The 15,502-nt window shown below is 31.4% G+C and overlaps 1 protein-coding gene across 1 annotated transcript; it reads left to right on the forward strand.

Annotated features, from left to right (window-relative positions):
- The first annotated feature begins 14,151 nt into the window (after nt 1–14,151).
- LOC131862563 (putative germin-like protein 2-3) lies at nt 14,152–15,209 on the forward strand. The gene is made up of 2 exons (XM_059215039.1): nt 14,152–14,362; nt 14,470–15,209. Exons 1-2 carry the CDS (start codon nt 14,152–14,154, stop codon nt 15,000–15,002), a joined length of 744 nt encoding a protein of 247 aa, XP_059071022.1. The 3' UTR covers nt 15,003–15,209.
- Nucleotides 15,210–15,502: the final 293 nt, after the last annotated feature.

Genomic DNA, 15,502 nt, shown 5'->3' on the forward strand with positions numbered 1-15,502 from the left:
TGATTATACTTTAATGTTTTTTAACCACATCTGACATTGATTTGTAATACAAAAAGTGTAGATATAATTTGTTTTTGGTTAGATAAGGTGGGAAGAGGGTCCCACACCCAAAGTTAGAATACTAAAATAAAGAAGTTCAATAACAAACAAGTTACTGCACCAACATAGCCCCAAAACTACCAAAATAAAAAACCGCAAAAAACTATGTAGACTTCATGTTATGGAGACACATAAGAGGATTTGACTCTTTCATGACTAATTTGACTCTGTAATTCTAGTTCTTTCAAGTAGTACCCTCCTTTCCTCCTTTCACATTCCATATTTGATTTGATTTCTTTTTTCTTTGTTGCACTTTTTTTCCATCCTAGACTTAAGCCTATTGTGATACACATCCAAATAGGTCGATAAGTCATATAATAAATCCATTACCTGTCCTTAATGATATTAAGAAAATGGAAAAATGTTTCCCCAAATTGAGAATCTCTATTGCCAAATAAATTTATTTTCTCTTTCAGTCTACCTTGTTTTACCTCCATCTCAAAGTCATTGTTATCCTCTCTTCACTATGCTTAGAACTCTTCTTTCTTTGTGAAGTTTAAATAAGTAGGGTGAGATCTAACACTATTGAAGCCAAGTTGGTTTCCAAGGCCTCCTCCTCCACAATGATATGATAGTATGATTTAGAGATGTCTTGAAGGGATAGGTCCAGAGTGATTTGTTAGGTATGTCAAATTCTTTCCCTTTGCTTTCCTCAACAGAGTACAATATCACTTTCAAATTGTTAGTTCTCATATATTTGGTTGTTTAGGTAGGTCAAATTCGTTCCCTTTGCTAAGCCCCCAATTTTTAACTTTACATTTTGGTGAACCCGATTCCTCACACCATTAATTCATATTTTTGTTTTCAAATCTGAGTGTATGGAATTTAAATTTCAAATTTTTATTTACAAGTTTGATTTTCTTGCAAATTTTAAACATTTAAAGATTAATTTCATTAAAACCCTAATTTTTATTTTTAAAATTGAGCTTTTGATATTCTTAATTTGGATTAATTATTTTAGATCTGAGAATTCGTTCAAGTTGCAAATTCAAATTTTCATCTACAAGTCAAATTTCACAATTAAATTTTAAAATTTAAGTGGTTAATTTAAAAAAAAACCTAATTTTTAAAACCTTAAAAATTGGACTTGCAGGTTGTTTAAATCTTGAATTTCCCTCTTTAAATGTGTTGTTAATCCTAATTCAAATTCAAAATTTCAATCTTGGATCAAATATCTAATTGAAATTTAAATTTTAAAATTAAGTGGTTACTTAAAAAAACCCTAATTTTTGAATTTAAATTAATTTTATGCATTTTCCAAATTTTCAAAATTCCAATATTAGATCTCTGTTTTAAAATTTTAAGTTTAGTGGTTCTTTCTACAAGACCCTAATTTTAAATTGGTAGGTATTTGAAAGTGATCAAATGATTTTTAATTCGTTGTAAACTGAAGTGGAAATTTTTGCAAAAAATCATTCTATGCCACAAGACCAATATGGAAATCAGATTATGTATCTCAATTCCAGCAACCTATTGAAAGGTCTAGTTAGCTTAGAAGGTATTTTTAACTTGGACTACCACCTAATCAACAAGAATATGAACTTTTCTATAAAGAAACGTGGCTATAAGAGTTTGGTGGTTGCTAAAGGTAGGTCACTGAAATTTGGAAAGGTATGCTCTATAGCTAAACAAGAAATATTTATTTTAACTTTGTCAAAGTACGATGATATATTTACTTGGACCTATGAAGATTTAATGGGGTTTGACCCTACCTTAGCCCAACACACTATAGAATTAAACTAGTTTGACAAATAGAAAGGCCAATAAATCCCAAAATAGAGCTCTTGATGAGAAAACAATTAACCAAACTCATAGAGGATGCTATCATTTTCCCTATCAAACACTCCTCATGGGTGGTCAATCTTGTTTGTATAAGAAAGAAGAACAGAGAAATCAAACTATGTGTAAACTTCAGAGACTTCAATAGACACTATACTAATAGCTAAATAAAGAGAACAAGTTCAAAGAGTGTAGAGCGGATTCAGGACACCTTTTGGTTGTTTTCTAGCTCATCGTTTGTATAGACAACAATGAAGCACAAACATCCACGCAGCATGCTAGCATCCTAAGTTCAAGACCTAAAAAAACTGTTAAGAAACTTTATAGTTTGTTAATCTTTTGTTTTTGTATAATCAAATTAATTTGTTGTGTTATGTATACTTTTGTTATTTCTGCATTAGTGTATTTGTTGTGTTATATATATACCATATTAAATTAACCTATGTTTTACTAAGTATAGCTCTCAATTCCCTTGGGTTTGAATTTTTAAAATGTGAAATTTAACTAGAGAACAAACTGATTGATAAATTAGAGATTGACGATACAAAATATAGAATCCTATGAATTATAATGTTGAAATCTATGGTATTTAAAAGATTGTAAGGATTAAGATATTAAAATTTCTAGATCAATAGGCTGAAGATCTAATAGGTCAAACTAGGATATTCGAATCACACTACAACTCTAAGAACATAATTTAAGTGAATTATTAAAATATAGATGGCCCATGTGAGTTTAGATACAAATTAATTCATTTATCCTTTAGAAATTATCTTAGACTAATGATTTATCCTTATAATTATATATGAGTAAATTTCACATTATACATCTATAAATTTTATTATACAGAAATGAACTACGCAATATGTAAGAATTTAAATCACAATAGTAAAAGGATTGATTCTCGTAATTTTCATTAATTGATATAGGCATAGGCTATTTAAAAAAAAAATAACAAGAAACTTACCAAAACGTCTACATATATCTTGACAACATGATGTCCGACTATGCACACTTGTGGACATCACATGTGTGATGTCATAGCCAACACACTACCTATATTCTATACCACTCACTCTATCATTAAATTCTAATGGGTTTTAGCATCTTGATCATACAAACTTCTCATAGGAACGATGGAAAAGGCCATATTTTCTTGGGGTTCCTATATAAGGAGCACACTGTTCATTCTTCATGGTAAGACTCTTAATATAGAATTATCTCAAAAAGTAAAATTCCATGGTCTATGTGCATTTAAAAAAGTAATCACCTATCATTAATTCATGATTGATACTTTAATTAGCACCTAAGAACTAATTGATAGATTCTAGTTGAACTAACTAATTTTTTTCAATAACCACACTCTTTTAGGAGATTATTTCTCTAAATTACTCGAGTTCCTAACTTTAAATAAATATTTATCCAACAAAATTTCTATTTCCCTTGTTACGCATGAAGAAAAAAGGTGGTATTAGGATTCCTCCAATCTAGATTCCAAGCTTAAGTTTCCTAAGGATACATGAAATTTTTTTTATCCCATCTATTTAATTAGTTTTCTACGTGCGAACTTTGAACTTCATTTAGATGCTAATAAAGACTTCACCAATGTAACCCATTTTGAAATATATAAACCATAATGCCAAGTGAAACTCTCATTTTCCTCTTTAATATTTGTTGATTAATTTAATGAATTAATCTATTCAAGGAGTAAATTTGTTAAATATTTTAGAAAAGTTTTGTTTGAGCTAGGCCATACTTAAATAATATTAGCTTAAATTTACCGATATGTTGATAATTCAAAGAAGGCTTTCCTTGCACCTTAACTTATACTTCTCATTGTGTTAGTCCTTGAGAAAACCTTGCATGAAATAACAACTTCAATAAAAAATTAATTGGATTATTACTAATGTTTTAGAGAATAACGAATAAATTATATTTATTGGTATTGATACTGAACTAACAATTTTATAGATTGTTATTGTAGAAGTTCATGATCAACCATAGGAGCCAAGAATCGCCTACAAGAAAAACACCTATCACACAAAAGATATCAAGCTAATATTATATTTGAAACACAAAATACATCATATTACAACAATTACTAAAAGTAGAGACCTTAGTCCCTATCATTAACTAAGGTCAAGGCTTCACTGGGAATTTGAAATGAATAGGATTTTTTTAGGGAACTCCAATTTCTATTAGCTATAAAAATTTCCTACAAGCTCAAATAAAAATAATAACTATTTCCAATATAACTTGAAATATAATGCACACATAATCGTACAATTGGCAACAATTTAATTCTTCACTACCAACATATTCGAATAGAACATCATACTATGACTTGATTATATTTTAATATTTTTTAACCACATTTGACATCGATTTGTAATATAAAAAGTGTAGACAATTTTATTTTTTTATTAGATAAGGTGGGAAGATGATCCTGCACCCAAAGTTATAATATTAAAATAGAGAATTTCAAAAACAAATAAGTTACTGCACAAACACAATCCCAAAACTATCAAAATAATAAACCACAAAAAAATATGTACACTTCATACTATGGAGGCTCATAAGAGAATTCAACTCTTTCATGACCAATTTTATTCTTTAATTCTAGTTCTCTCAAGTAGTACCCTTACTGCTTCTTTTCACCTTCCGTATTTAGTTTGCTTTCTTTTTTATTTGTGCCTTTTTTGTTCCATCCGAGACTTATGCCTATTGTGATACTTAGTCAAATAGTTTGAGAAGTCATTGAAAAAATCCATTAAGAAAAAATGAGTCCCCAAATTGAGAAAATATATTGCCCAATAAATTTATTTTCTCTTTCAATCTACCTTGTTTTACCTCTATGCCATAAGTGTTTCATTATGGGCCTAAATACACTCAGAAATAGACAAAACCGACACTTAAAAGTCATTCCAAAACCTACTAAATGTAAAATCTATATTTCTATAAGGATGACATTGGGTGCAAATACTAACTTACTCAAATATCAAAATAAAAAAAAAAATTTATTTAAAACACAAAATACATCACATTACAACAATTACTAAAATCAGAGACCTTAGTCCCTATCATTAACTAAGGTCAAGGATTCACTAAGAATTTGAGATTACTAAGATTTTCCTAGGGGACTCCAATTTCTATTAGCTATGAAAATTTCCTACGTGGTCAAAGAAAAAAAAAAATTCCAGTATAACTTGAAATAAAATACATACATAATCATACATTTGATAACAATTTAATTCTTCACTACCAACATAGTCCAAAAGAACCTCATACTATGACTTGATTATACTTTAATGTTTTTTAACCACATTTGACATTGATTTGTAATATAAAAAGTGTAGATAAAAATTGTTTTTGGTTAGGTAAGGTGGGAAGAGGGTCCCACACCCAAAGTTATAATACTAAAATAGAGAAGTTCAATAATAAACAAGTTACTACATCAACATAGCCCCAAAACTACTAAAATAACAAACCGCAAAAAACTATGTAGACTTCATGTTATGGAGACACATAAGAGGATTTGACTCTTTCATGACTAATTTTACTCTATAATTCTAGTTCTCTCAAGTAGTACCCTCCTTTCCTCTTTTCACATTCCATATTTGAATTGATTTCTTTTTTCTTTGTTGCATTTTTTTCCATCCTAGACTTATGCCTATTGTGATACTCATCCAAACAGGTCGAGAAGTCATAGAATAAATCAATTAGGTCCTTAATGATAGTAAGAAAATGGAAAAATGTGTCCCCAAATTGAGAATCTTTATTGCCAAATAAATTTATTTTCTCTTTCAGTCTACCTTGTTTTACCTCCATCTCATAGTCATTGTTATCCTCTCTTCACCATGCTTAGCACTCTTGTTTCTCTGTGAAGCTTAAATAAGTAGGTTGGGATCTAGCACTATGGAAGCCAAGTTGGTTTCCAAGGCCTCCTCCTCCACTATTATATGATAGTATGATTTTGACATGTCTTTAAGGGATAGGTCCAAAGTGATTTTGTAGGTATGTCAAAATCTTTCCCTTTTCTTTCCTCAACAGTGTACAATATCACTTTCAAAGAGTTAGTTCTCGTATATTTGGTTGTTTAGGTAGGTCGAATTCTTGCCCTTTAATAAGCCCCCAATTTTTAACTTTACATTTTGGTGAACCCGACTCCTTACACCATAAATTCATATTTTTATTTTCAAATCTGAGTGTATGCAATTTAAATTTCAAATTTTCATTTACAAGTTTGATTTTCTTGCAAATTTTAAACATTTAGAGGTTAATTTCATTAAAACCCTAATTTTTATTTTTAAAATTGAGCTTTTTGATTTTCTTAATTTGGATTAATTATTTTAGATCTGAGAATTCGTTCAATTTCCAAATTCAAATTTTCATCTACAAGTAAAATTTCACAATTAATTTTTAAAATTAAGACCCTAATTTTTAAAACCTTAAAATTGAACTTGCAGGTTGTTTAAATCTTGAATTTACCTCTTTAAATTTGTTGTTAATCCGAATTCAAATTCAAAATTTCAATCTTGGATCAAATATCAAATTCAAATTCAAATTTTAAAATTAAGTGGTTACTTTTAAAAACCCTAATTTCTGAATTTAAATTAATTTTGTGCATTTTCCAAATTTTCAAAATTCAAATATTAGATCTATTTTTAAATTTTAATTTTAGTGGTTCTTTCTATAAGACCCTAATTTTAAATTTAATTCTCTTTTGGAAAAATTCAAATTTAAATTTTTTTTAAAAAATTAAGAGGTTACTTAAAAGATCCCTAATTTTTAAAATTAAATTAATTGTTTCAATTATCAAAATTCAACATTTCAAATTTTAAAATTAAGAGGTTATTTAACAAAGCCCTAATTTTAAAATTAAATTTTTCTTGCGTAAATTCAAATCTTCTAGTGAGTAATTTTAAATTTAATTTAAGAGTTTATTTTCAGCACCCTAATTGTAAATTTAAATTTCATAGGAGGTTGCATAATTGAATAATCATTTTTCCTGAAATTTTGAATTATTCAAATTTCCAAACTTTCAAGTTCCCATTTTCAAATTCTCATTTCATTTTTTTTTTTATATAAAATAAAAAATCAAATTTGAATCCCATTTATTTAAATAAATTGAGTGGTTTTATTTATAAAATCTTAACTTATTTTCAAATAATTTGCTTGAACTTAAATTTCAATATTAATCATGGTAATCAATGGACGTGATCTATTTTCTATTCCGCATATGATTACATTACTTTTTATGTACACATTTATTATAATCATGTGTTGGGTAATGGTTTCTTTCACTTCATGTTACTTCTTTTTATTCATGGCACTTGGACATATTGCATTCTTGGGATTTCCAAGTTGATTACTTTTCATAAATTAGATCCCAAAGCTTTCATCTTTCATGTATGTTGTGCTATAGTGATGTTTTTCGGTAAATGAATTTCATACGTAGAGCACCTAAAAGCTTTTGTAGATCTTAATCCTAGAGATGACAATGAAAAACATAATACTTGCACCTCTCCTAGGGTATCTAATATGAATGAAAAAAGAGAAAATACTCCTATCAATGATCTCTATAATGGAGACCAATCATTGAAGAGAAACATGCACCCATCTTCTTCTTATACACATACCCTTGCGCAAGGGGGGCAAGGTCAAAATATTAGTCTTTCTATCTCTCTAGATCCTCCGTATTCTCCTAGAGTCTATATTAAACATCAAAACATTTGTAGAGAAGATGATGTCATTCATTTTAATCGTGATCTCTCTCCCCATATAACATTAAAAAAAAATGAGGCCTTAGATGATAAGGATCTTCCGTCCCAATCTACCAAAGAGGATATGCATGATGAAATAAAGGAATATGCTCCTTTTCAATATATTCCTTCTTCATCTACTAATCCTTTCATTCTTTCTAAACGTCCTTACACTAAAAACTTCAAATAAATTTATTATAATGTTCCCTGACCTTCTCAATTAAAATATTCTTATAGGAGTGGCTTTAACATAATATAAAAACAAGGTTTTAGAGGACAAGGACTTGGAAAATTTGAACAAGGAATTTGACTCCCTATACACCCTCCTACACAAATAACCATAGAAGGCCTAGGAAATGATAATAAATCTCCTATGGAAGAAAAACTTAGGATTCAATACTTCAAAAATCATCTTGCAAGTCATTAAGCTATTAGTGCTCGTAAAAGAGCTTCTTCTTCAAAACCTCCTTTTTGTTTATTTCATCAAACCCATGATCATCATCTCGGTGATTGTCCCAATTTTCAAAATTAAGTAAAAGAACCGATCGATAGTGGTAAAGTTAAAATAATGGATGACAATCATTCCTCTTCTCATAGCAACTCTTGTCCTCAATCTTAAAATAATAATACTACAACTATTAATGATTAAGAAAAAATAGCAACTAGAATATTTTGGAAATTGAAGTACGATAATAATGTTGTCTTTCCTTTTGTGAAGTTTAGCAATAAACATAATGAAGGAAATGGATATTTCCTTTTTTCATCATGGTGGTTCTCACTCTCTTGGAAAGTGTAAAGAATTTAAGGAATTTGTTCAAGAACAATACGATCGTGCTCGTATAAGTCTTTCTGCAGATCTTTCTCTCTTTCTAGGTGAAAATTTAGTGCCTTAGCACTCCTTTCCCCTCATGTTGCTCCTCACCCTATGAAACAAGTAGTAAACTTAATTGGGGGCCCTTTTTCATTAGCGGCGGTTCTTTTTCGATTCCAAATATCTTGGTGTAGAAACATGATTCTCTCCAATCTCTTATCTTTTCACTATTTATTTTCATGGAGTGCATTATTCATAAATTGATGTCCTTTCTTGCATGGAATTACCCTTCATGTGAATAAATATTTTTTCCTTGGCTTAGACATATTCCTTCCTTGAGGCATTACATCTTTCATGAATAATCTCTCCTTAGAGAGGATTTGTTATCCTTCTTTTATCTAGCTCTTTCTCTTTGAAGATATTAACTCTTATTTTATGCTGCATTATTCAAAATGTGATCCTCTTTCTTGTATAGGATCTTTCTCCATGCTAATGTATGTGCATCCCTTGTGAGGACCTAACCTTTGTTTAAAATGGCATGTTTCTCATGAATAATCTCTCTTTAGAATATGTGTAATTCTTCTCCTCGTCCTCTTGCTTGGGGGGAAAGGATGATTCTTCTCCCTCTCTCTTTCTATCATTATTCCCTTTAGGGGCTGCATTTTTCATGTGTTGATATCCTCTCTTCCAATGGTATGTCTCTTATGAATAATATCTCCTTAGGGGAATATGCGATATTTATTTCTCTCTCTCTCTCTCTCTTTGAATATTACCACTTCTCTTGAGATACATTTTATATAAAATAATGTCTTTTCCTGGATTGGATATTCATTAATATTAGTTTATTGTGCATTTCCTTATGCTTAATCTCTCCTTAGAAGATTGTGTAATTCTTCTCATTGTCCTTGCACTTGGGGGGCAATAAATTCTCATCTTTTCTTCTCTCTAAGGATCTACTTTACCATTGTTGAGTGGTATTTGTTTATGATTGGGTGTCATTCCTTGTGTGAAGCTATTGTTTTCTCAAGGATTCTCTCTTATACAAGAGGTGTAAGTCCTTGGCTGCAACCTCTTCTTCATTTGGCAATGCACATCTATCATAAAATTACCCCTCACATTGGGTCAAAAGTATGTCATCCTTCATTAAGAATCTCTTTTCACCTAGCAATAGGAGGAAGGTATGGATTATTGTTCCCCTTCCCTTATCTTGGTAGAAGATGTTATGTTTGTTCAAGATAACTCTTTTTGGAGGTAGATGTCTTTTGCAAAAAGATATCCTCTCCTCCAAGGAAACCCTTTACACGTTTAGCAAGATATCTCTTTTTCAACTATCTTATCCTTTCCTGAAGAGTATTCCCTCTCTAGCTTGGATTTATGACATTGTTGCCTGAAGGATATCTCCTTGGCTTTGAAGGTAAGGTATCCTTGTATCTAGTTTCCTTAAGACATTAACATAAAACTATGTTGATATCTTAAGGGGGGGCACCTGTATCATTCCCATTGTACCATATTGTCATATGCTCTTGCGAATCATTTTTGCATGTCTTAAATGGGGTGTCCATTCCTAGAACCAGAGTAAAAACTCTTAGAGAGAGATTCTTCACACTCAAAATGAGACACAACATTTGATATATGTCTTAGACGTGACTAACGTATCACTGAAAATAACAAAGTCTTAAATGGGATGGCCTTGAAACTAGACATGTATCTTCGCCATTTGGAATTTACAAATTTGCACACACAGAATCGCCCCATGGAATTTGCATTGACATTACATGTCTTAAATAGGTTGAAGCACACTCAAAGACAAAGACTCTTAAGCGAGGTTCTTTACACTTGAAACGAGATATCTCTTGCACACACACACGAGGATAGGTGGAACTAGCTAAAAACAGCTAGACTATTCTTTCCCTCCTCTCCCCATGGATCACCTAGATAAAAACATCTAGGGGTGAGTTGCCCATTCTTTCTCTCATCATTCTTCTCATGGATCACCCGGATAAACACATCTAGTGTGTATTCATGTTCTCTCTTCTTTCTCTGATGAACTCATAGCTTTGCTATTGATAATTCATGGATGATGATTGCTTTTCTCATTTATGTGATCGTTTATGTGCATGAGATGACATTTGTTGAGAATGATATTAGTTGTTGAGACATTTTGATATGGAGGTCTCTTTGGTTAGTTGACTTGAGTTCTTACTTTTGGTCTTTAGCTTTTGGGCCATGTGTGCTTTTGTGTCTTTTCCTTTGTTTTTATTTTGTCTTTATTTATCTTTTTACTTTTGTCTTGTGTTTTATGCCCTTGCATATGTTTCAGGTGAGTTAAGATCCTAAGATTCGGGCCTTTGTTCCTCGAAATTAGTGATATCTTATACTCCTTGTGCTTTTCATCTGTGCTCTTCCTCTTCATCTCTTTCTTCTAATTTACCGTGAGTATTTGTGTAAGCTCATACTCTCGCTAAAGTGGGGGCTAAATGTAGCATCCTAAAATTGCACCCTTTGTAATTTTGATTGTATTCTAGACCCTCACCTTATCGGTCTCTTCCCATGCTTGATCGAGACCTTTTTATGCCTCCCCTATGCAATCAAACCTCATTTTTCACCTTGCACCTTGTATGGCCACCTTGATCCTACCCCAAAATAGGGCAGGACAAGGGCATGGTGCCCTGGGATCCCTTAAAGGGGGCCTATCTTGGCCCCTCTTCCTTGGACCTATCTATAATGTGAGCAGAAAATAAACATCTATGTCGGCCTATGCCAGAAAATTAAATATTTGACGATGGGTGTGTATATAAGGGGGTCTTTCCCTCTGAATTGGCATAAGAGAACATACGATCACATTTTAATATAAATAAATAAAATATTTAATTTGGTATAAATAAAATATCTTCCTCTTTTAGAAAAGTTTCAACTATTTTAATATAAAATTATATTTTGACTCTAATATAAAATGTTGATTGACAGTACAAAAGTATGAACAATATTTGATTCAATATTAGACTTGAAGATAAGCTAGATAAATATATAAACAATAAGAAATTTTGCGCATCCAAAATTTCTATAAAAAAAATATTATAGAGCTTGGCCCTTGCTTCATCTATGTATACAAAAAGAAAAAGAAAATGTCAATGCTCTGTTACTCAATTTACATCTCCAAGATAGGTTAAATACACGAGGTAAAGAAATTTCCTTTTTTTTCCAAATCGTTGGCGGCTCAAAACAATCAATATATTATTTCCTTTGAATTTGGTGATCCTTCCCATATAGTGTAACGATTCCACATTATTGAAAGAATGGCGAGAATAGTTTTCTTGAGTCTATAAGATTCTATATTTTGTATTGTCAATCTCTAATTTATAGATCGTTTTGTTCTTAAGATAAATTTAACATGTTCAAACACAAACCCAATGGGATTGAGATCTATACATAGTAAAATATAGGATTATTTAGTGTGGTCATGTTGATTAATCATTGGTATTAAATTAGTCTATGTAGCCAAATGTATTGTATATAGTAGTATCACAAATTATTCATCCTTGTTCCCAAAGATAAGAACTCATAACCTTCTATCAATTATGAATATAATTTAGATTTTTTGATATGACTACTTATTCAAATAATAATTTTATTTGACATTAGTTGCATCAATATAATAAGCCTATATTTGTGTTGAAAAATTAAGTTCCTTAGATTTTAGTTAAAGTATTTGGGATGTATCATGTATAGCATTCAATCTGCTACTAATAATATAGTTTGAAACATGAACTACTTATTTCATGGTGTTTATGTGAGACCTTGAGTCTCTAGTTCCTTTATCTTATTTATGGATGGAGAATATTATAGTACGAAATTTCAAATCTATATTCAATACTCCTAAAAAAAAATTAGTGTTCCATTCATTAGATTTAAAAAAATTGATCGATGATTTTCTTATTTATTTATTTCACCTCTCTATTGCAACTGGATTAATGTTATTCTACCCTCAAAAATGACCTTTCGAGTAGAGAGATATATTCCATTCATTATTTACTTAGTAGTGTACGTGTATTTATTTCTTGTGGCAGTATAATTATAGTGTAACCCATATATTCATTCATATCCTTCACCTTTTAGAGTATTTTTATTAGAATTTGCATGCTAGAACCCTTTGGATTTTGGGAGGAATTATGTTTTTAAAAACATTGGATGATGTAGATGCTTTTTCATTTCTCATCCATTTGATATTTAGTTCTCCATGGTGGAATCCTTTTAGGAAAATTTAGAGTCACATTCATGCTAGCACGTTCTAGATTATACTAGCAACTATTAATACCAACCTTCCTTGCTATTAGTCAGGCTAAACCTTCTAGTTAATAATATTTATAAAAGAGTTATATATAGGTTATTTTCCTCTTGAATATATATTTTTAATTTTTTAATTCAATAGCTACCTATGATGACTCTCTCCATCTCATTTCTTGCACATGTAACACTCACCTTCTCATCGATAGAATTAAAACTTCACTTTAGGATATCCATTATTAGAAGCAATAGATGGAAATCACACATAAGATGAATAATTGATCATGTTCACTTTACCCACAACAAATTTTTTTGGCCTACTACTTGTGTCATCTCTCACTTATCAATTCAATGCCAATCAAATATCACCTTATAGATGTTGTAACCTTTCCAACATCTATCCATTCTATTTTTCCCAATTGTTTATTCTTTAGAAATTTCTTTGAGTCTTCTAAGAACTTGCCCTTTCGATAAATTATAGGGATTGCAAAATGGACTAAAAAAAACGTCAATAACGTTGTTGTAAGGCAGCTACGCTAGCTAAATACTTACTTTCCACATAGAAAAAACATAAAGTGTCAACGCTCTGTTAGTCAAAACTTCTTGATCTACTATTTAGTCCATCTCTTATCTACTAGTTCAATCTCAATCAAAGCTCATCCTACAGATGCTATAACCTTTCTAACATCTAGATCCATTATCTTTTTCCTAATTCTTTATTCCTTAGAAAGTTCTTTGAATCTTCTATTACAATTACACAAATATTGTCAAATGATTATATAAATAAAATATCTTCCTCTTTTAGATAAATTTCTACCATTTTAATATAAAATTATATTTTGACTCTAATGTAAAATTTTGATTGACAGTACAAAAGTATAAACAATATTTGATACAATATCACACTTGAAGATAAGCCAAAGAAATCTATGAACAAAAAGAAATTTTGCTCATCCAAAATTTATATAAAAAGAATATTATATTATAGAGCTTGGCCCTTGCTACATCTATGTAGAGCAAAAGAAAAAAAATAAAATGTCAACGCTATCTCAGTCAATTTACATCTAGAGAGATAAGTAAAATACACAGTAGGTAAGAAATTTTCCTTTTTAGCCAATTCGCTGGCGGCTCAGAATAATCAATATATTATTTCCTTTGAATTTGCTGATTCTACGTTACCAAAAGAATGAGGAGAATCCGTCTACGGTAGCTTCGATAACTATATGTCGTAGGGCTTACGTAGTCACCCCAACTTAATATAAAGAGCACCAACTCTGCAAACATATAATATTATAATAATTAACGACTGCGTCAACATGAATTAGTCCCAACACAGAAACTATATTATAATTAATCAATTACGTCAACATGAATTAGTCCTCGCAGAGTAGTTAATTTTCCCGCTATATAATAGACATGTTATGGGATTGTAATACACAATTCGACTACACATTCATATCCCGAGCTTTTCTGTCTGATTCTTCTGTGTCTCTATTTATAATGGGTAACCGCATGATTTACTTCACGTTGGGACTTTTCCTATTGATATGTTGGTACAGTGATAATGTCATGGCAGCGGATTCCGATCCCTTGCAAGATTTCTGCGTCGCAGACAAGGAAAGCATGGGTGAGTACATAAGTTTTATTTGATTTGCTTATCAGGCGAGTTGCTCACAAATTAATTAAAATACAATGGTGTGATATGAGTTGTTGCTAACAAATTGATTAAAACAGTTAAGGTGAACGGGTTCGTTTGCAAAGATCCCAAGGATGTTTCGGCAGAGGACTTCTTCTTCGGGGGACTTGGGCAGGCAGGGAACACCGACAATGCAGTGGGCTCCAATGTAACGATGGCCAATGTTATGCAGATACCGGGCCTCAACACCTTCGGAATATCGTTGGTCCGTATCGATTACGCAGTGGGTGGAATAAATCCTCCTCACACGCACCCAAGAGCCACTGAAGTTCTTGTTTTACTGGAAGGCCAGCTTCTTGTGGGTTTCATTGACACCACCAACAAGTTTTTCAGCAAAACGTTGGAGAAGGGAGATGTGTTTGTGTTTCCAAAGGCACTTGTGCATTTCCAGCAGAATGTGGGGCATGAAAATGCGGTGGCCATAGCTGCATTGAGCAGCCAGCTTCCGGGAGCTCAGACAATCGCCAACTCTCTGTTTGCAGCGGATCCTCCTCTCCCAGATTCCGTATTGGCCAAGGCCTTCCGCATCACCCAAGAGCTTGCCGATTACATTCAGAAGAAATTTGCATAAGAATTTGCTTTTTTCTATTAAATAAAACAAACAAGCGGTCTGGTCTGGACAACGTGGGAAGACCGTCCTTCCCAATTCTTTTTCCTCACAGTTGAATAAAACTCTCTTTTTAGAGTTATTGCCGTCCTCTTGTGCTATTCATAGCATCCGTTTTTAACCCAGGCACTTCCCCTCCGTGAACATTGCTTGCAAATCTGCCATTGTTTCCTAACGATTTCCTTAGACGCTCTCTCATCCTCTCAACTTCCAAATTACAAAGCACTCTTATAATAGATGTCGATTTTATTATATTCTATTTGTTTAAATATTTTGATTTTATTTTATATATCCATGATTTTACTGCATCAATAAGTGAGACAACTTCCATAGCAAAGGGCATGCTCGTTTATGTGTTAATGAAAGATATTGTTTGCTCCTCATTTTCATTTTTTGTACTTAGAACTACATGTTTGAATACCTCATTTGATATATTTAGGTTGATAAACCTTCTATTTCTCTTT

This window comes from Cryptomeria japonica, unplaced genomic scaffold, assembly GCF_030272615.1.
Source record: "Cryptomeria japonica unplaced genomic scaffold, Sugi_1.0 HiC_scaffold_46, whole genome shotgun sequence".
Classification (NCBI taxonomy): domain Eukaryota; kingdom Viridiplantae; phylum Streptophyta; class Pinopsida; order Cupressales; family Cupressaceae; genus Cryptomeria; species Cryptomeria japonica.

What these genes read in the sequence shown, in the direction of transcription:
- LOC131862563 (XM_059215039.1), top strand. Translation starts at nt 14,152, where the DNA reads ATGTTATGGGATTGTAATACACAATTCGACTACACATTCATATCCCGA. An exon ending in CGCAGACAAGGAAAGCATGG is followed by an intron (nt 14,363 to 14,469) that starts GTGAGTACATAA and finishes TGATTAAAACAG; the next exon opens with TTAAGGTGAACGGGTTCGTT.